Consider the following 20,400-nt stretch of genomic DNA (forward strand, 5'->3'; position numbering starts at 1 on the left):
TGCCCACGTTTTCAGCCTCATTCTACAGGGAAAGCAAGGCAATGAGGTGCTTCTAAACATCCCACTCTGACTGATCTGTATTAATGCCAAGCTGGGCATGATCCCAACCCAGTGTGAAGGTGGGTTGGGGTGCCTCAAGATGGGCACAACAGCCAGCAGCATGCTGAGCAGAGGGATCCTGCTGCCAGGAAATGGGGACGTCCTGCCTCCAAGGGCACCTCAGCCTTACTGTGATGCCTCAGCACTCTTCCCAGCCTCCAGGGTCTCTTATTTGCTTTTGGGGAACTTTCTGGGCTGTGAGGCTGGCCTATGCCTGCCTATATTTTGCTGCATGTACCAGCATGTAAGTAGGCAGTCTGAAGAGTGCTCAGGATCTCCTTTTCCATGCCGACTATCAATATGGGTGCCAGCATGGACCAAGAGATGATACTGCCATAAGCTCAATGAGGCTGGCACTGAAGGCAAGCAGTTGCGGTTGATGTGATGGAGAACAGGGAGCCTGTGGAAGGTACAAAGGAACAGATGATCACAGTATCATAGAATCATTTGAGTTGGAAGGGACCTTTAAAGGCCATCTCCCCTACAATGAACAGGGACACCTACAGCTCTATCAGGTGCTCAGAGTCCCATCCAGCCTGACCTTGAGTGTCTCCAGGGATGGGGCATCCACCACCTCTCTGGGCAGTCAAAGGGACAAGGGAAAGGTGATGTATCAGCAGCAGGTAAAGGTGCATAGGAGGAGAGGAGGGGCTGCACAGCACAGATTGCATGCACGCTGAATTTGCAAGGAACACCAGAGAAAGTGGGGAGAAGTGATTTGTGACAGGACAAAGGGCAAGAAAAGAGGCTCTAGAAAATGATGTTGACTGGGAGGAAGAGAAGGAGACTGAGCAAAAATTAGTTGGTGAGATACTAAGGAAAGCTTAAGAAGGGAAATGGATAGAAATAGATGTGAAGAAACCCAGGTGGGAGAACGGAAGGGGTCAAATGAACAGATGGGAGAGGGCTGAGGAAAGCTGTGATAAGAAAATGAGAACAACATGAAGATGGGGAAATGAGATAGAAAGGAGGCTTTCATCCATCTTCATTGACCTAGTGAGGATGACCTCCTCTTCCCAGGGGTCTCAAGCACCAAGACCAAATGATTCTGAAAAACATGCCACTATTCAGCCCTGTAACAACAAGAAGCCACTGGCTTGTCTGCCCACTTTCCCACACTGTTCCTCCAGCCCGGTCTCTCCGTTCACATGGTTGACACTGAGTTTGCTGCAAATAACTCCTTTCTCCTCCCATGCCTGACCCTGCTAACCTAGACTTTCCAAACATACTTGACTCCAAATATTTCTCCGGGGCAGATCTCTTGTCTCCTGCTGTGAGCTATGGGTGGGCTGCCAGACTGTATGTGACTGTCCTATTCTTTAGGGAACGAAAAGGAAGAAGAAAGTGATTCAGTGGAGACACCGCTGTCAAAGATTTGGCTCAAAGCGTGGCAGCCCCAGCACACACGCCACTGCATGTCAGAGAGCACATCTGCCTCTTCCTCGTCTCATGGGGATGGAGTTTCTTGCTAAAATTAACTCAAAAGAATGGTCTGGGAAAGGAGCCCAGTGCTGAGCTAGGGAGAAAAGAAAAACTGAAACAGTTTCTGTGTTAAAATGAAGAGATTCAATCATCTCTTTGAGGAAGAGCTTAGCAGTGCACCATTGCAATTTTGATTCCCACCTTAAACCAGGTCTTTGTGCCACTCTTTGCTGCCTGCTTGTTAGATGCTCACGCAGACATCTTCATGCCTTCCCCGTGGAGCCCCTCACGCTGGTCAGGTGTCAGCATCACCAACAGTGCTGTTTCATTGCCCTTCTCTTGCCACGATTCTCACAGCGCAGGGTGCACCAGTGAAAGCAATGGCCTCAAGTTGCACCAAGGGAGAATCAGGTTGGATATTAGGAACAATTTCTTCACACAAGAGTGGTGAGGCAATGGCACAGGCTGCCCAGGGAGGTGGTGCAGTCACCATCCCTGGAGGTATTCAGGAACCATGGAGATGTGGCAGAGGGACATGGTCAGTGGGCATGGTGGGGGCGGGCTGATGGCTGGACTAGGTGATGTTAGCGGCCTTTTCCAGCCTTAATGCTTCCATGATTCTATGAGACCACCAGACACCTCAAGGTCAGGGTGCCAGGGATGCAGACTTGCACCTGTGCTGAATAAAGCAATAAAATCCAGAGTCCATATCCTTCAGCACTTCATCATAGTCTTCAGACTCAAGAAATGGGTAGTAATTGAAGGAACTAGAAAACAAGACAAGAGGAGGGGCTGAGGAATCTGAAATTGTTTAGTTTGGAAAAGAGTAGGCCGAGCTCCCTACAACTGCCTGAAAGGAGGCTGTGGTAAGGTGGGTGTTGGTCTCTTTTTTCAGTTGACAAGTGAGAGTGATGCAAGGAAACAGCCTCAAGTAGCAGCAAAGGAGGTTTACAGTGGATACTAGGGAGAATTTACTCATGAATAGGGTGGTCAAGCATTGGAACGGGCTGTCCGTGGTGGAGTCATCATCCCTGGAGGTATTTGAAAGATAAGTAGAGATGATGCTCAAGGACGTGGTTTAGTGATGGGACTCAGTCGCTCACATTGATAGCTGGACTTGGTGCACTTGAAGGTCTTTTCCAACCTGGATAATTCTATGGGTCTGTGACAACCTCCAGGCTGTTAGAGACGAGCACAACAAAGATCCAGTGTTTGGCATCCCAAGTCCTGGAAAAGAGAAGGCTGCAGAGTGACTTCATTGCAGCCTTTCAGTACCTAAAGGGAGCCCATAAACAGGAGGGAAGTCAACTCTTTACAAGGGTAGATAAAAACAAAACTAGGGGAAATGGTTTTAAGTCGAAGGAGGAAAGATTTAGGTTGGATATCAGGGGGAAGTTCTTTACCAAGAGAGTGGTGAGGTGCTGGAACAGGCTGTCCAAAGAGGCTGTGGATGACCCATCCCTTGGGGGTGTTTAAGGCCAGGTTGGATGGGGCCCTGGGCAGCCTGGTCTAGTATTAAATGGGGAGGTTGGTGGCCCTGCCTGCAGCAGGGGGGGGGGGGTTGGAACTCCATGATCCTTGAGGTCCCTTCCACCCCAAGCCATTCTATGATTCTACGTTAAGTTGGACAGATTTAGATTTTGATAGCACATGGCAATATTTTTAATAGCGTGAATTTTAACTTATAGAAATGAGTTATTTAAAGACATGCTAAAAGTCCAACAATACAACTCTTTAAACCAGGATTAAAAGAGATGTCAGTTTGTGTGCCCAGTTTGCAAGGCCACAGCAAATCTTTCACATCTTAAATTCGTTAGGGACAAGAAAGTCACTTGAATGCTGTTCTTTTGGGCGCTACTGCTTACTTTTCCTCATTGCCAGCATCTGATCTTTTCACAAGCTCTATGTGGCTCAGCCAGTGCTGAGACCGTGCTGTGCCAGGTGCTGGGTGGAAGCAAGGCGTGAGGTGGCTCCTTACAGGCTGCACTGGCAGAAAACCCATGGGTGGGACGGCAGTGAGAGGTACAGGCTTGTTGCACTTGCACCATCTCTGAAGAGGGAATGGGAAAGCCATGGTCTTTGAGAAAGCTAAACGTGTTGGCGGGGCCCGACTGTAATCAGGAGGCAGACAGCAGACACACCCAGGGCTGACTGCCTCCAGCAATACTTGGGCACTGAGGAGTGGGAGGAGGAGCGACGGGTTCTGCATTAAAGGCTTGGCTGGCCCAGTGTGGAGCACCATGAGATAGGGGGGAAAGGTGAGTGCTGTGGGGCCAGGAAGTGTGCTCTGCTCACCTGCCTTTACAAAACAATGGTGGAGATGGCCATAGGAAGTCACTCTGGCTGTGCTATTCTTGGCCAGCATTGCCTTGGGATGGATTCAGATGTGAAGAGCAGAGCCATCCCTCCTGGGATCCTGCTGTCACTGCCCTGAGCGCAGGTGGAGCTTCTGCTGTGTGTGTGTGTGTGTGCATGACAGTATGTGTGTGAATGAGGAGCTGCCCCAGAAAACAAAAGCAGCAATGCTTCTAGGCACAATAGCTGACCACAGTGTGGAAGGAAATACTAGTCTTAAATTAGTGCTTGAAAGAAATGAGTGGTTGTTTGAGATCACAGGTTAAAATAGAAGTGCAAAACTCCAGGTCTCTGGGGAGAAAACCTGGCAGAACTGTGATTTTTAAGTCAGCTTAAAAGAAGAAAAGGATTTTGCAGCCTCTGTTCTGGGATCTGCTACAGAACTGTTACTGGTTATTTATGCTGCCTGTTTTGACCTTCTTGGGAGGTGTTTTAACATGTTTGTGGCTGTGTACCACTCGTCATGCCTTGCAAAGGGTGTGAAAACTTTGCTCGTCCTCACCTGGTGCAGCCATGAATCCCCTCCTTGCAGGCAGTCAGTGCAAGCCTGTTCCCTCTCTCTTTACTTCAGCATCAGCAGCCAGGAGGCCAAGGTTTTAGTCCTTCCTCCTTCAGTAGACAAGCAGGACTTGGGGCCAACCGACCTGCTCCACCCTGGTGCAATTTCTCATGCTGTTGGACTGTGCATGAAGCCTCCTGTTCATGTCATTAAAGTACTTTAATTCTCTATTAAACGTGCAATAGGGAGAGACTCATGGCTCAGCATGGACCATTGCAGTCCCATTAAGCATCAGCTTCTGTACCATGGCACGATGTTCTCCAGGTCCTCTGTGCAGCAGCCACATGGACAGCAGCCCTGTGCTCACACCTGATCATCCACACCCAGCAGGGCAGCACCACTGCATGGGGCTATCACTGAGTCATCCTCAAGCATGGCAGGACAGAGCTGCAATTAATGCAGCAATGAGTGACAGCAATAAGATCAGGGTGCTTCATGTGTGCTTTTGCATCTGAACAGTGTGAGCTGCAGCACAGAAGTGAGATGGGCTGCTCGTGCTGCGCTCATTTCAGGCGGTGGGCCAGGGAGAACAGGAAAGGGAGGGGAATGCAAAGTTCAGTTTCAGTTGCTACTACTCAGCAGCAAAGACACAGAAGCAGGCAGCATCTTGCCAAGGAGAGGCAAACGTGCAGAATGCCTGCACAACGCCCTGCTGGGGTACCTCCAGCTCCCAGAGCACTGTGCTCAGCCCTGACTGGGGCAGCTGGCCACTGCAAACCATGAGCCAACCATACATCCAAGGCTCAGTGTCAAGTCTAGCTCAGATAGAACTACTTATGGTTCTGGTGGTAAAAATAAAAAGGGAAGCACTCTCATGAGCCCCCCCCTGCCCCTGCAGCACAATGCCCAGACCTGGGCCCACAGCACAGGAAGGATGTAGAGCTGTTGGATTGGGTCCAGAGGGCCATGAAGATGCTCAGAGGGCTGGAGTATAGGAGGAGACAGGCTGAGGCAGCTGGGCTTGTTCAGCATGGAGAAGATACAAACAAGGAGACCTCAGTGTGGCCTGACAGTACCTAAAGGGGCCTGCAGGCAAGATGGGGAGGGAGCCATCATCAGGAAGTACAGGGATAGAACAAGGTTCAATGGCTTAAAATTCAATAGGTAGATTTGGGTTATACATTAGAAAGAACTTCTTCACAGTGGGGGTGGGTATATGCTGGCACAGGCTGCACAGAGAAGCTGTGGGTGAGCCATCCCTGGAGGTGCTTAGAGCCAGGCTGGATGGAGCTGTGGTCAGCCTGGTCCAGTGGAAGGTGTCCCTGCTTGAGGCAGGAGAGCTGGGGCTGGATAATCACTAAAGTCCCTTTCAACCCAAACCAGTTTATGATTCAGTGATTCTGTTCTTCTATAAAAGCTCTCTGGGCTGTGTAACACAGGAAATCAAACCACACCCTGCTGTTTTATGGGATACTGTATCTACAGGTCTCAGAGAAAAACCCTTTGGTGCTTTATCCATCTTTTTATAAAGAAGGAACTAGGCAGGACCTGGGGAGCGGGGCTTACCTTTGCAAGGTTCCCAAGCTAGTGGCTGTGCTGGGGAGGAAATACAAGTTTCTCTTCCTTCTGTTTATTACAGGCCTCCATAAGCAAAGGACTCCCCTGAGGTCTCAAACCTGAAATAACGTGAACTGTAACAAAGAAATAAGAAAGAATCAACCTGGCAGCTCCCACTGCTGTGTCAAGAGCGCACTGTTTTCCAAACTGTTGTTCTTTGTTTCCACTTGACTCCCAGTGAACTGATTCCTGCCCACACCCAAAAGGAACAATGCGGGTGTTTCAGGCTGCTCCTGACCCAGCATTGCCTCCAGACCAGATAAACACATTGCAGAGTGCAGGGTCGGGAGCTATAGGTGGGCTATTGAGGGTTAAGAGGGATTGCTGTTGGTTAACAGCAGCTGGAATCCTCTTAGTTATGAAACTGTCATAAATTAATATGATATCTTTGGGGGACATGGGAACTGATCCTATGGCTTACCTTGTTGTCAGTGAGCTTGAGGGCTGCACTACCGAAATGCTGCTGGAAACTCAGTCGGGTTTTAAATGGGTCAGGGTGATGCATGGCTGTTTGCTCTTCTTATAAACTCTTCCTCACATTCCTGGTTCAGAGACTCAATATAAACTAGGAGAGTCCGTGCTTGCATGCTGGCTGCTCTGTTCCTTGCAGCCCTGTTTACAAAAAGTATTTAGCTGCACCTCTTCCAGTAAAAGAAATTTTAAACCCAGAAGAATCTCATCCAACTGAACTTCTCTGGTCTGGAGGAGAGGAGGCTCCGTGCAGCTCCCTGAGGAGGGGAGGCAGACAGAGGTGCTGGGCTCTGCTTCTGGGAACTGCTGGCAGGACAGGAATGGCACAGAGCTATGCTAGGGGAGGCTCAGATTGGACATTAGGAAACATTTCTTTGCCATAAAGATGGTCAAACACTGGGACAGGTGGCTGATGCCCCATGCATCCCTACTCCATTCTGCCCAATGAGCTTGTTCGTGGGGTGTTTCACTGGTATTCTTTGTTCCATACCTACACAGTGAAAAAACCCAAACAGTGGTGTGTGGGCAGCAGGCCCTTGCCTCCTGCGTGGGCAATACAGTGCTCATTTGGGTGTCGGGGCATCCACGTACTGAGAGTCCTCTCAAACAAGCAGGGACTGAATCACTGTCAGCCAGCATTGAGAAAAGGATAAAATTAGCTTAGTCCTTAGCAGAGCTATTTGGCTAATAATTCCCACAGTGGGGCATTTTTGCCTAACATTGTGTGCAACTATTGAGAGACGTATAGCCCAGCAGCATATCTGCATTTAAATATCACATGGCTAAAATTTACTGCTCTGTCAGAACTCAAAGAAACCATTTGATTCTGCAGAAACAAGAATTGTGCCCAAGATAGAAGCAGCAGAGCTGTGTGCTCCTCAGTGCCACCCATGCCCCCAGCACCCTCCTCCCTCCCTTGCTGAGTGCCTTTTGGCTGACATCATGTTGTGGGTGGGGAACTGCTCCGGCACAGCCCCACAGGCAGCAGCTCCCCAGCCCTCCTGCCCCACTGTGGGCTCCTCTCCACGGGCTGCAGCTCAGGCCTGGGGCTGCTCCTGGAGGGGTATCCGTGGGCTGTGCCTCCTTCAGGACTCCTCCACTGCTGCACAGCGGGCTCCTCCATGGCTGCACTTGGAGATGTGCTTCATGTGGTGCCTGTGGGCTGCAGGGGGATGGCTTGCTCCTCTGTGGGCCTTTCCTGGGCTCTTGGGAAGGGCCTAGTTCAGGTTCTTGCCCTTTGCCTTTTCTTGCAGGGAATTCTTGCTGACTAGTGGATTTTTCTCTGTTGAGAATAGTTACAGGGTCTCTTCCTCATTGCAAAGCCATTGGCAGCCATCATGTCACACTTCAGGAAGCAAAGGCAGACAGTAGAGCAGGAGCTGTGATTGAGTACAGAGGCAGACAGCCAAAGAATCAGTGGGGTGGGAGGCAGCCAGGAGGAGTCTGAGAGCTGGGATGACTCTGTAAGCATGCAGAAAAGCAGCAGCACGAGGGTATTACAGCAGCACAAGGGTTCTATGGCACCAGAGCAGCGCGGAGGGCACGACGGTGAGCCAGCCCTTTGAGATGTCCTCATTGGAAAGCAGCCCCATGCTGGCTCACCAGCTGAGTCAAAGCCTGGCCAGACCTCTGTTCTTTTCCCAATCATGGAAACAGAGACTTCCCACCAACTTCTTTGAAGGCTGCTGTTTGGATGCTGAGCATTCCTGTGCTGGGCTGCCGCTGCTGACAGTTCCCTGCAACATCAGCAGGCTAATTGGAGGCTCAGTCCTTGAAAGCACACACGTCCCAAGGGAGGAAACGTGCTGTAGCTTTGCAAGCCACGTCCTGGATGGCAAGAGGCAGCTTCTTACAGGAAGGGGAAAATTGCAGCTCAAGACATTTTCCATTTGGGCACAAATCTCTGCACAAATCGGTCTTGCACACGTTTGGACTTAGTTCAGATCTAAATACTTTGGCACCCTGCTCTCGCCGAGGCCTGTTAGAAACGAGGCTCCTCAGGCACCAACAGCGCCTACTTCCGCCTCGGTAGCGAACATGGCGGACGCCATTCCGCAGTGACGTAAGAAGCTCTTCCGGTCTCCATCTCTATGGTAGGTTCCTCCTTCCGCCGCTCCGCTCTGTGGCGGCTGCGCGGCGCCTTGCGGGCAGTGGGCGGGATGATGGCGGTGGCGTAGGGCCTGGCTGCTCGGCGGGAGGAGACCCCGAGGTTAGAGATGGGAGCCGAGGGGACTAAAGCGGGGGTTCTGAATGTGGAGAGCCGGCCCCGGGGCGGTGGGCGGCCTGGTGGGAACCCGGGAGGGAGGCTGAGGCCGTAGGGCGGCCTGGCTGGGCCTGGGCGTGCGCCGATGGACGCGGCTCAGCCGGCCCGGCGTTGTGCGGCGCTGAAGGGGCTGCTCCGGTGCTGCGCTGCCGAAACCTGATCGGAGCAAACGGCCCTGAACGGCTTCAGGCGGATTTCGGGACCCTTAGGGCCAAGCCAAATGCGGGATGAACGCAGACAGATGCTGCAGGCGCAGTCGGGCCGGGTGTGAACTCAGAGATCCCTTCCGTCACCTGTAAATAACAGAGATAAGTCCTGGGGTCACGTCTTTATCATATCTTGGGTCTGCACCAAAGCCGACAAGGCCTGCCGAGCTGTTGGCTCAGCTGCACAGAGCCACTAAAAGTGTCAGCAGTTGGGGGCAGTGTGTGTGGGTGCGTGTTGGCTGCCTCCCTTCATGGGATCATGGAACGATTTGGGGTTGGAAGGGACCTCAAAGCCCTCCCAGCCCCAACCCCTGCCATGGGCTGGTTGCCCTCCACCAGCTCAGGCTGCCCAGGGCCCATCCAACCTGGCCTTGAGCACCTCCAGGGATGGGGCACCACAGCTCTATGGGCAGCTGTGCCAGGGCCTCACTGCCTTCTGTGTGTCTTTTTTAAGTCCTTAGGCTGTACTTATGGATGTGCGTGTGCTGGTGAGGCAGAAATGCGTGCAGTTTTGCTTAACAGACTGAAGATGGCACTAATGGGTCATCCAGGGTGGTTGGTTGGTTGGTTTTATTGTTTTGTTTAGTTGTTTTTTGGTGGGCTTTTCTTGCCTTGGTGGACTGCCCTAAACTTTTGGCTCTATGGTTTGGGTCTGCAGGGCCTCCAGTTGCTGTCTGCAGTGCTGAGCACAGTGTGTGCTGGCAGCTCTTGTGTTGCTGAGGCTGTGCTGCATCCCTTTCACTCCTTTGTTATACCTGCACTTCTTGGCATCAGTTATTTCATTATTAGATCCCACTTGTGGTGTATGAGGTTCTGTAGGACAGTTGGTGAACTTCTGTGTTTGTCTGAGCAAGATGTTTTGTTAATTGCACTCAATTCACATAAGCACTTCAGAAGGTTTGCTGGCCAGCTGGAGCTCTGCTGCATTACCAGTGTTGATGCTGTGCCTGTACTGGAGGAAGAAACCAGGCCAGGGCAAGGACTGAGTGTTTAGGATGCGTGATCATTGTCACATTTCAGTTATCAGCACCATCATGCCACTGTCCATATTGGCTGGCATTTGTGGTGATAATACTAAGATAAACTTTGAGGCATAGTGGAGAGAATCATTTCCAATAGGCTGTTACTGTTAACTGTTTTTTCCAATAGGCTGTTACTGTTAACTGTGTTTTTTCCAGAGGGGAAAAAGTTGAATTACTCATCTACTAAGACGTAAGGATAAGAGACTGGCTCCTGGCGTTTTATCCGCATCTATAAACATGACCTCACATTCTTGATTGAGTTTCTGTCGTCTTTCAGGCATGTTGGAAAAGAAGCTTGTCAGTAAAAGAACTCCTGAAGCTTTAAGGCTCGTGCACCAGTTGATAATGTGTTGTGTAGTGGGATTTGCTGTTGCTGCAACAGTTCCAGGAATCATGTAGCTTCTGGTGAATGGCTTTCACTTTAAGTTATAGTAATGACTGTTTTTTGCCCTTGTCTCTGTAGTAACTAAAATGACGACAGCAGCGAGGCCAACGTTTGAGCCTGCAAGAGGAGGGAGAGGAAAAGGTGAAGGAGACTTAAGTCAGCTATCCAAGCAGTATTCCAGCAGGGACCTTCCCTCTCATACTAAAATCAAATACAGGTAAGTATTGTTATTGTCTGTCTTATAGCAAAGCAGGCTGGGGATGTTTTGTTGTTTTCTGTCTTTGTGATGTGACCAACACTCTGATTTTTCTTCACATTAGATATTTGTTTGCTTGACATTAAGCAGACACAGAAGCAGGCTTAGGAGATTGAATGGGTTGCGACTGATTTGGAAGGTTTAGTTGTAGTGGTGTCAATAACTGCCTGTGGAAGGGAATCAGGAGAAGGTAATCGTTACAGATAAAGCATTTCAGGTAGTGGAGTGAAAAGCACTGGAAACATACAGAGACAGCTGAGCTAGAAAGGTGGTGTTACTTACAAGATGGGATAGGAGGGATGAAGTTGAACATGTCTTAAAAGGTAGAAAATCATGTCATGTATTGGCAAAGAACCACTGGGGAGGAGCACTAAGGAGAGGCAGGTCAATGTGAAACAGCACTCGGGCATTAGTACGTGTTGGAAGAGCTGATGTTAAACACTAGAAGGGATCTAGAAGAGTCCGTTGCTTTAACTGATGTGAAAGATAATGGGATTTTATATAAATATTATCCCGTGTTTGGAATGCTTAATAATTAGTTTATGTTCTTTTAAGATAGCATGAAACCTGGAGTCAGTGTGCCACAGGTACTTGGATTTAACTGAATTCTGTCAGCCTGAAAACAGTGGTTTTTTTTTTCTAGCTTAAACTGTTGCTTGAGTTTTGCTTCCTTAGTGCAGATATTTATCCTTTCACTGCTTCCCTCCCACCCATTTGAATAACTTCGAAGGTAACATGGATATGGGGGTTGGGATGTTCAGAGAACACCGAAAGCAACAGCACAAAACGTGCTGTTATGGGAAAAGTGGCTGGCAGTTTGTTTCTTTAAACAGAGCAGGAGTGTGGAACTCCAGGCTGTTGTTCTGAGAGGAGTGTGTGGGGAGAAATACATACAGGAATATACAATGTGTGTGTGGTAACGAATCCCTTTGAGTGTGTATGTGTGCATGAGGGAGCATTAAACGTCTTAAGTTCATTCTCCCAAATATCGAATACAAGTTGTCTTTGCTAATTTGCCAAGGACTGCATCATTGCAAGAAAGGTTTGGTGTTTCAGTCCCACTCTCCCATGTCTCTTTGACAAGAGGCCTGGGGGGAAAGGGGGGATTTTTGCAGCCATGTCAGGAATTCTGAATTCAAGTTTTTAATTATAAAAGCAAATGAAATGCTTCAGCATAAAGACAGCCTGTGCACGCAGGGTATTTGTAATGACCGGAGCCTGGGTTTCTTCCAGACACTCTTATTTCCAAACCTGAGTTCACAGTAAAGTGAAGGAAATTGCTGCTTGTTTTTATTCATCAGTTCTTCTCAAGTCTTGCAGAGAAGTCCAGCATGTTCTAGGTGGAACTTTGTGTGACTTGAATAAAAGTAGCCTGTTGATTTTTGCCTGTGTGTATTATATAAAAGAGGGGGAAAGATGCGCTTGTATTTCACTAAAGTGAGCGTTGTGTTCATTCCCTCCATATTTCTTTCTTTTCTTTTTCCCCTGCAATGGTACATTCTCTTCTGTCTTATGGGGAGAAAAGATTGGAGAGCAGCATGCTCTCGTTTTGATCTTGCAAGCCTGGCAGATTTGTTTGCAACAGCAATGTGAGGTGATAAAATGGCAAAGAGAGTTAACCAGAGTGTTGGTAGATGTCAGTTTGGACACTGAGTTTGTGCTGCAGAGAACAGGTTTAGAGATACCTGCAAAATAGAGATGTAGTCAGCATCAGTTTTACGAGGTTGTATGTAGATCTTTAAAGTTCATTTGAGAGCCATTGGAAGGAGTGTGTGTGTAATGCATAATGTGTGTGTAATGCATAATGTGTGTGTAATGCAGAAAGACTTGTGTATCCATGTGGTACCCAGTTGTGTATAAAGAGTAGAAACGTGTTCACCCCTGGATTTATTGGCCTCATCTGATAAATTGCTGCCGGCTCCTGACTGTCAGCATCAGCCTTTTCCCTTCGTTGCTGTTTCAGACAGGCCACTCAGGATGCTCCCGAAGAGGTGCGTAACCGTGACTTCAGAAGGGAGCTAGAGGAGAGAGAGCGGGTTGCTGCGAGGGAAAAGAACAGAGACAGACCAACCAGAGGTAAAATCAACCTTGAACAACCAGATGTTAGTACGTGTATATGACACTTCTGTCACACAGAATTCCACATTGGAAGTTTATGAGTTACACACTGTGCAGAATGTGGGATATTGGCCTGATGGTTCTGAGCTGTGGACCTGCAAGGGAGTGTTCATTGGCATTCATGCTGGCTTCATGCTAGCAAAAATCTAGGCCAGCTAGTAGGGAAGCATCAAGCAGGCCAGCTGATACAGTAATGAATTGGCAGCAAGTATGTATAGTTAATAAAGAGCTTTTTTCTTTTTACTGAACTTGGACAAACAAGACAGGAAGGAAAAGTGCAGTGACTCATTTTTAACTGTTACAGCATCAGTGAAGTAATAAATTGCTTTTTAAAGTGTCTGATCCAGTTCAGATACTGTGAAGTGAGAATTAAAACAAAAATCAGAGCTGTTTGTTTTTCGATATGAAGCTTGATCAAATTTAGCTACTTTAATACTTACATTGTGAAGTGTACACAAGTATTATGGGGCTTTCTAATTCACAGCTAAAAGCAGCTGTCATTTGGACCCAGGCAGATAATAGTATTGCTTTGGGGTGTTCTGTAGTGGGAACAGTCCTCTAAATATATAGAATGAGGATATCTCTCCACAGCTTCTTCTATTCTTTCTCCTTGAAATAATGACTTCAGAAACACTTGGAGGCTAAAAGATAAGCTTGGGGATGTTAGTGCTTCATTTGGGGATGCCTACATGGGAGGAGTTAGCGTGGGTGTTTACACTGAGAGACGAGGAGAAACCAAGCATAAGCTCGTATTTCTTACTGTAATGCAAAACAACTTATTAATGATTTTTTAAATCAATTTCTGACTTCAGATGCTGTTAAGTGAAATTGGCTTTGTGCTGTTGATTTATTTATTTTAATCTTATCTCATAGAACACACAACATCATCTTCTGTGTCTAAGAAGCCTCGGCTGGACCAGATTCCTGCAGCAAACCTAGATGCAGACGACCCTCTTACTGATGTATGCATTCTTTTCTGTCTTCTTTCCTTTCATTGTCCTGCCGTGGGGTTTTGCCGCTGATAGAATGTGAACTTCTAGATGTTTAAATATATATATATATAAATTAAGACTTGTTACTGAGAAGTGGTTTGGGGATACCCTACATCCAGTTCCTCTATTCTGATGGAAGTCCATAGTAGTTTTACACTGTAATCAGTGGTGTTCCTAGAAGAGAGCAAGGATGTTGTGACTACTAGCATACAGGAACTGGGGAACTGAAGGTACTGCTTAAACCCCAGAGGTGAAACAAATGAGATACACTGATTGTCTGCATGAATAATGAGTTCTTGGCTCCTTTCCTTGCATTGATGTATTGGAGTTGTCCAGGTATTGACAGGATGCTGATGTTTGCTTTGTTTCTAATGGTGCTATATTTGGTCCTAGCAATACTGGATGAGGTATTCAGGCACACAATTATAATGACTTGCGTTACAATGGTTAAGAGTGCCAGCTCTCTGGAATCTGTCAGGAACGTGGCATTTAAATTACTGAAAAATAAGAATTGCAGTCATCTAAAAACACAAACACGTTTTGGCTTATTGGAATGGGAGCAGATGAATGATCCATATTGCATTTGCTGCTGCTACAAGCACCCATGTGCTTCAGAAGTCAGCCCTAGGTGTACACACCAGAACTGTCTAGAGGACTTCTGATAAGTCTTTATTGAACAAGAGGGACATCTCTGCAGTCAATGTTCAGAATGAAAAGCTGTGTCTATTACGTGAAGTTCATAAGCTGTTTCTTTTCTGCTTTGGTTGCTATTAGGAGGATGATGAGGACGATGACCTGGAAGACAGCGATGATGATGACACTGCAGCCCTTCTGGCTGAACTGGAAAAGATAAAAAAGGAGCGAGCCGAGGAACAGGCTCGGAAGGTAAAATCTCACCCATTCCCATTAAAAAGCATCTGGTATAAATAAACCTTAATCCTTAATAAGGTTTATTTGCAAACGTGCTTAGTAAAACTGTTGTGCCTTAAATTCTTAGAACAGGTGAGAACTGGTAAACAAAGCAAGTGCCAAGCTCAGAGCTGGCACAACACATCAAAACAGGCTTCTCAGGTCAATCTTATAGCTTTGTTCTTATGTCTAATGACTGCTATCAGTAATTCTTTCTTTAGCAGACATATTTATGGGTGTTTTGCTTAAATGTTTTATTTACTGTGGTGTTTTAACTGCAAGGCACCAGTGACCACTCTTGAACCTAGAGAGTTCAGTCCTTCAAGTCAACAGAGCCTATAAAAACCATTTAAGTCTACAGTGGTAACATACTTTGGAAGGTTAAATGTGTACCGTGCTGCTTCAGGATAGAAGCTTTCCTGTAAAAGACTATTGATTTTTGAGAGTAAATTGCAGCATGTGGAAACAGGCACCTTTTGGTGTGTAAAAGCCAGGAGTGAAACACCTACCAAACTCTGAGGTTGTCACTAGAGGGTGCTGAAAGCTCTGCATTCTTTAGTGTGCTGCTCCTGTTTTGTTGTGGTTTGACTGGTGTTGCTCTTCACTTTCATGGCTGCTCCTCACCCACAGGAGGTAGGGCTCATTAGGGTGCCCAGTGCTACGTGCAGACTCAATACATGCTTATAGCTGAAATGAATCCCCTATTTCATTCTAAGGTCCATTGACCTTAGGATAACATCTCATGTAAACTCTTATTTGTAGCTGCTGTGAATCCTAATCCAGCTGAAAGAAAGTGGTTTATCTTCTGCAGCAGTGTAGTTCTTAGGACTTGAGTAAAGCAATGGCAAGGCCAAGGGGAAACAGCAGAGTGAGTGCTTCTTCACTTAATGCACCTTGTTCTCCAATCTATGTTGTTATATGGGCGGTTGCCCCTATAGCTTGCTCGTGAGTGTTCTTGGAGCAGGATGGAACGGGTCGAGTGTAGTATCCCAAATTTGTGCTGTATATTGTTGTGTATATTGTTGTTTTTTTCCTGATAATTACCCTAAAATGCCAGTGCAGTTATTTCTGAGACTTCGTTTAAGGTAAATGGTTTATTTCTGTGAACTCCTTTCACTCATTGCTTTGGTGTCTGGTATTTAAGGTGCCACGGAAGGAGGACTGTTTATTCTAGAACACATTTCTGCTCAGGCAGCTAAAATTGGAAGCCAGGAGTGTGCTGTGTTTCACTTTGTCCCGTTCTTTGGTAAATTCCCTTATGTGGTAGTACCTGTTTGCCTCGAAAACCTCTAAACCTACTGTTGATAAATGATAGTATTAAGAGATCCTAACTTCCTTTGTGGCTTAAACAGAACTACCAGTGTGAAGGAAGACGTTTGTCAACCAAATAAGAGATGAATTAAAACCTGCTAGTTTCTCAAATTCCTTTGTGTTCTTTAGAAACAGAAATTAATCATCAGTAATTAAAAAGCTGGTTGAGAATGGCATTTGTTCTGACTTTCCTCCTGCCCTCTGTAGCTCTAACCCCCCTGGTTGTTCCCAGTGGAGACGGAGCTGGCTGGAACATTGCAGTTCTGAGAGCTGTTTCTGTGGAATAGTTCTGGACTTGTCTGAAACTGTCCAGCATGAGGACTGCTGTCTGTGCTGCCCATCCATGGTTGGGTCTTGTGGGGATATTCCAAATTCAGCATCGCAGCAGTCTTAATATTTCAATTTCCAAGCTCTTCCGTAAAAGGTAAATAGAAATAATTAGAAACAAACCTCAAACCAGTGAGCAGCTGAACATATGTGCGCTGTTCCAGCAGAGCTGTTTTAGCATCCAGTCCTTCTATGCTTATCTGAGAACACACTGAAAGTTTTGGGTTTGTTTTCTTATGACTTTATTTCACAAAGCACTACTCTATAAGTGAATGTCCCACTTTACTAACGGCTGGAGTAAACCTTTGCTCTGTTTGTGTTTTAACCACGTCCTCAACTTCTTCCAGCTAAAACAAGAAACGAATCCCTATATGTCAACTCTTTCACTCAAATTATAAGCGTAGAATTAAGACTAAATTATAAGGTGATGATTAAGAAGGATTTCAGTGAAGAGGCCAAAGAGATGATTAGGTGCGTTTCTTCATTAAGTGTTGGTGAGACATGCTAGCAGTCCTCATCCTTGTCCAAAAGTAACGGTAATGGCCCATCTTTTGTGGGAAGGATAACATCAACTCTGCACAGAGATGCCACCGTTACAAGTGTCCTGTATGCTCACACCATAATGTTACTGTTCTGTTACCTCCACCACCTGCACAGCAGCAGCAGAGGAAGGACTTACTTCCCAACAACAGGGCTGATTTCTGGTTCATCCCTGCACGTGGTTGGTACAACACACTGCTGTTGCAATGGAAACACAGACAAAGATGTTATTTTATCAAAAGGATTATATGAATAGGATGCACTGTTTGCTCCCTTAAGCTTTTCTTCTGTTGTAGGCTTGTTGCATCCATAATGTTTTAGCTTAATATGCCTTTGTTCAGCACACAGAAGAACACTGCAGGCTTTTGAGCACCCTGAGCCTGTTTTACCAGCAGCTGTGGTTTATCTGCCCCAGAGGTGTGAAGCTCAGACAGCTGGGAAGGTTCTGTCTGGTGTGTTCCATTTGATACAGCCCGTGCTGTACCACTGGGAGCATCCCAGCCTTCAGTAGAGGAGTGGGCAGTGCATGATTGATGTGGAAAATTGTGAAACATAATGAAAACCTCTTTTGGCTGGAGGTGAGGAATTCTGCAGCTCTGGCCAGAGTGCATAAATTAGCTTAAGTGCAAATGTCAACTTTACACCGCTGTGAGTTATACCTTGTATTTCCTCTGTGTCACGTCTCTAGGATACAAGCTTTAATAAATAACCAGTTTCTTAATTCTTGCATACCTTCTTCGGGAGGTTTCAGCGAAGCTAAATAATAGAGAACTCCTGAAGACTAATCTTCAGAATTAGCCTGTTGCAGCAGCTCTGTTGAGATGTCATCCAGCCTAGACTGCCTTGTGATGAATGAGCTACCAGCAGTGCTGGGATGTCTTTGATAAGTGACTGAACCTGCCGGTGTCTGACTCAACAGCTCTGTTCCCTGTGTGCTTCCAGACTCCAATCTTTTGGCCTTCAATCACAACGATAAGTTTTCAGTTGCTGCCATCACTATAGAAGTGCCAAATTGGGATGCACGTAGATTATTTCTACAAGCTTCCATTCCACTGCAGTGAAGATGCAGGCAGAGCCCAGAGCACAGTGAGCTCCCTGTGTATGAAGCTCCTGTGGCACCTCATTGTACTGTACAGCTCTGCTGAGCTGTGAGCTTGGCTGCCCAGAGCCACATCCAGCCAGGCCTTGAATGTCACCAGGGATGGGGCATCCACAGCCTCCTTGGGCAACCTGTTCCAGTGCATCACCACCATCTGCACTTAAATGCACCCTCATATATAATATAACTGGATTGTTTTCAGCATGCAGAGAGGAGGAACAAAGTCATCCCAGTGAGAGTGTGGGCAGTGAAATCCACTTTGTGTTACCAGTAGTGCAGTGCTTGGCTTAGGCTCAAGTTACACACTTCTAACAGTAAATCTTTCTGATCCTTAACGTTGGAGCTCTTAAATAGTCTTTTGACATCCACTTAATTTTCACCTGAAATTTCTCAGTATTCTTTTTAATTGGTCCCTGTGGAACTGGTACTTGTCAAAGCTGAGCAGAGTGCTCAAGACGACAGCGGAGTTCTGTGTTGCTGGAAGGTTCTTCCACCTCCTGAATATTGCGTAACATGTCCTCTTTCCTCACGAGGATAGGGAAAGTCTTTTAATCCATATACAGTTTTTCTTATAATAAATATGTAAATGGTAAACCTACGATTTGACTGAATACTCGATGGAACATTCAGAACAAGTAGAGCAGAAAGGAGTACGGCAAGATCAACAGTTTATTAGCAGTGTTAAGCTCTGGAGTGTATCTTTATTTCTGTCCTTATTCTGCTCATATACAAGTGTCAGATGCTCTGAGAAGGCCGAGCTGGGAATTAAAGCTAGGTGTGTATTTGCAGCTAAATTATGTTTATCTTTCTTCATCAACTGAATTTAAAGAATGGCTGAGAAAAGTAATATATATCCATTTCTGGTTCTCAGGAGCAAGAGCAAAAGGCTGAAGAAGAAAGGATTCGGATGGAGAACATCCTGAGTGGGAACCCACTGCTGAACCTCACCGGCCCAGCACAACCCCAGGCAAACTTCAAAGTGAAAAGGAGGTACGGCGCAGTTCATGCTGCAATATCCATCCCTGGGTTCTCTCTCATTGCTCTGAGGGTCTATTAAATGTTGTCATTTCCTTGCTCAAATCTTGCAACAACGTGATGTAAGATGAAACACCGTTTTGTCTTACTCATTTCTCCAGCATTGTTCACATGAATGTGATAAGCAGGAGGAGCTGTTTTCCTCAGTTTGATGTCATGCTTCCATTTAGAAATACTAACTTTATTTTGGAGTGACTAGAATTAGTAGATGATGGCCTTTTCCTGAATAGGATTCCTGTTTACACATTAATTACTTGTGTGTTTAGTAGAGTTCAGGAGCTTTGAAGGTTTGCTCTGCTCTGTTCAGGTGCCTGTGGGGTAGTCTTCAGTGCCCCGACATTATTGCTTCTAACTCCAGACCATGTCCAAGATGACTCAGATTAGAAGATCTTTTCTTTTTGAAGTCTAAAACTCACTCCCAGCATCCAATTGCTTGTAATACATTGAAACAGCACAGCCAAATCGTATCTCAGTGTTTTTATAAGTAGCGTCACCTTGATTTACCCGAGTTAAAAACGTCTTTATTTTCAGATGGGATGATGATGTTGTCTTCAAGAATTGTGCCAAAGGGATCGATGAGACCAAGAAGGACAAGAGATTCGTGAATGACACCCTGCGATCAGAATTCCACAAGAAATTCATGGAGAAATACATCAAGTAGTGCAGTTTTATGTGCTGTGCTGCTGAAGGACTCGGCAGGTTGTTCCCTCGCTCTCCCTCTGAATTCAAGGCTGAATATTTGGTCACCAATTCCAAAATGCTGTATCAAAATTGTCAGCAGCTTCACAAATAGTAACTGCTGTGTGTGGGATTTTATTCCTTCAGGATGCTTTCCTTTTTGGTTTTAATTAAACCAGTTTGTGTTTTTCTGTTAGTGAGAATTTACTGTTACTGTCCTTGTAGATGATGGGAAAAATGGTTTTGCAATACGTGCTGCAGTTGTGTGAAGTGCTTTCCACAACAGCCTGCATACAAATGGGTGGGGGTTTGCAATGGTGTGAGTGCCAGCATTATCAGTCGGGGAATTGCTGTGATGAGCAGTGTGAGCTGAGAAGCCCACCCTTTTTGTAGCAGAGTGGCCTTGCTTTCTTTTGATACCTACTTAGAAACTTAGTTAACCTTCACTTTTGGTTTATATTAGCAACCAAATCATAGCTGTGTGGGATGGCTCCGTGTTCCCAACCACGCAGCTTCTGGGCTGCCTTGGCTCAGTGTTTCTGGGGTGAAACAACGTAATGCTTGGGGCAGCACTGCGTGCAAATCCTCCTGGGGACCTCGGAGGCTTTTCCTCTTTCCTGATTGAGTGCAGTGCTCACAAGTGGTCACAAAGCTCACTCTGTGTGTGTGTGTGTGTGTGGTTGAGTCGTGATGGTGTTGTTGGAAACTTAAACGAGTGATCTCACTGAGATGTCATGGTGAAATATTCAGTGAAATATTGAAGTGGGCGCATTAAAGATGACAGCGTAATATACGG

General features: G+C 46.5%; 1 protein-coding gene across 1 annotated transcript; it reads left to right on the top strand.

Moving 5' to 3' along the window:
• The first annotated feature begins 8,576 nt into the window (after window positions 1-8,576).
• On the top strand, window positions 8,577-19,800 carry CWC15 (CWC15 spliceosome associated protein homolog). Its single transcript, XM_072326789.1, has 7 exons — window positions 8,577-8,672; window positions 10,418-10,556; window positions 12,559-12,671; window positions 13,587-13,675; window positions 14,480-14,590; window positions 18,763-18,881; window positions 19,458-19,800. Exons 2-7 carry the CDS (start codon window positions 10,426-10,428, stop codon window positions 19,585-19,587), a joined length of 693 nt encoding a protein of 230 aa, XP_072182890.1. The 5' UTR covers window positions 8,577-8,672; window positions 10,418-10,425; the 3' UTR covers window positions 19,588-19,800.
• Window positions 19,801-20,400: the final 600 nt, after the last annotated feature.

This window comes from Excalfactoria chinensis, chromosome 1, assembly GCF_039878825.1.
Source record: "Excalfactoria chinensis isolate bCotChi1 chromosome 1, bCotChi1.hap2, whole genome shotgun sequence".
Classification (NCBI taxonomy): domain Eukaryota; kingdom Metazoa; phylum Chordata; class Aves; order Galliformes; family Phasianidae; genus Excalfactoria; species Excalfactoria chinensis.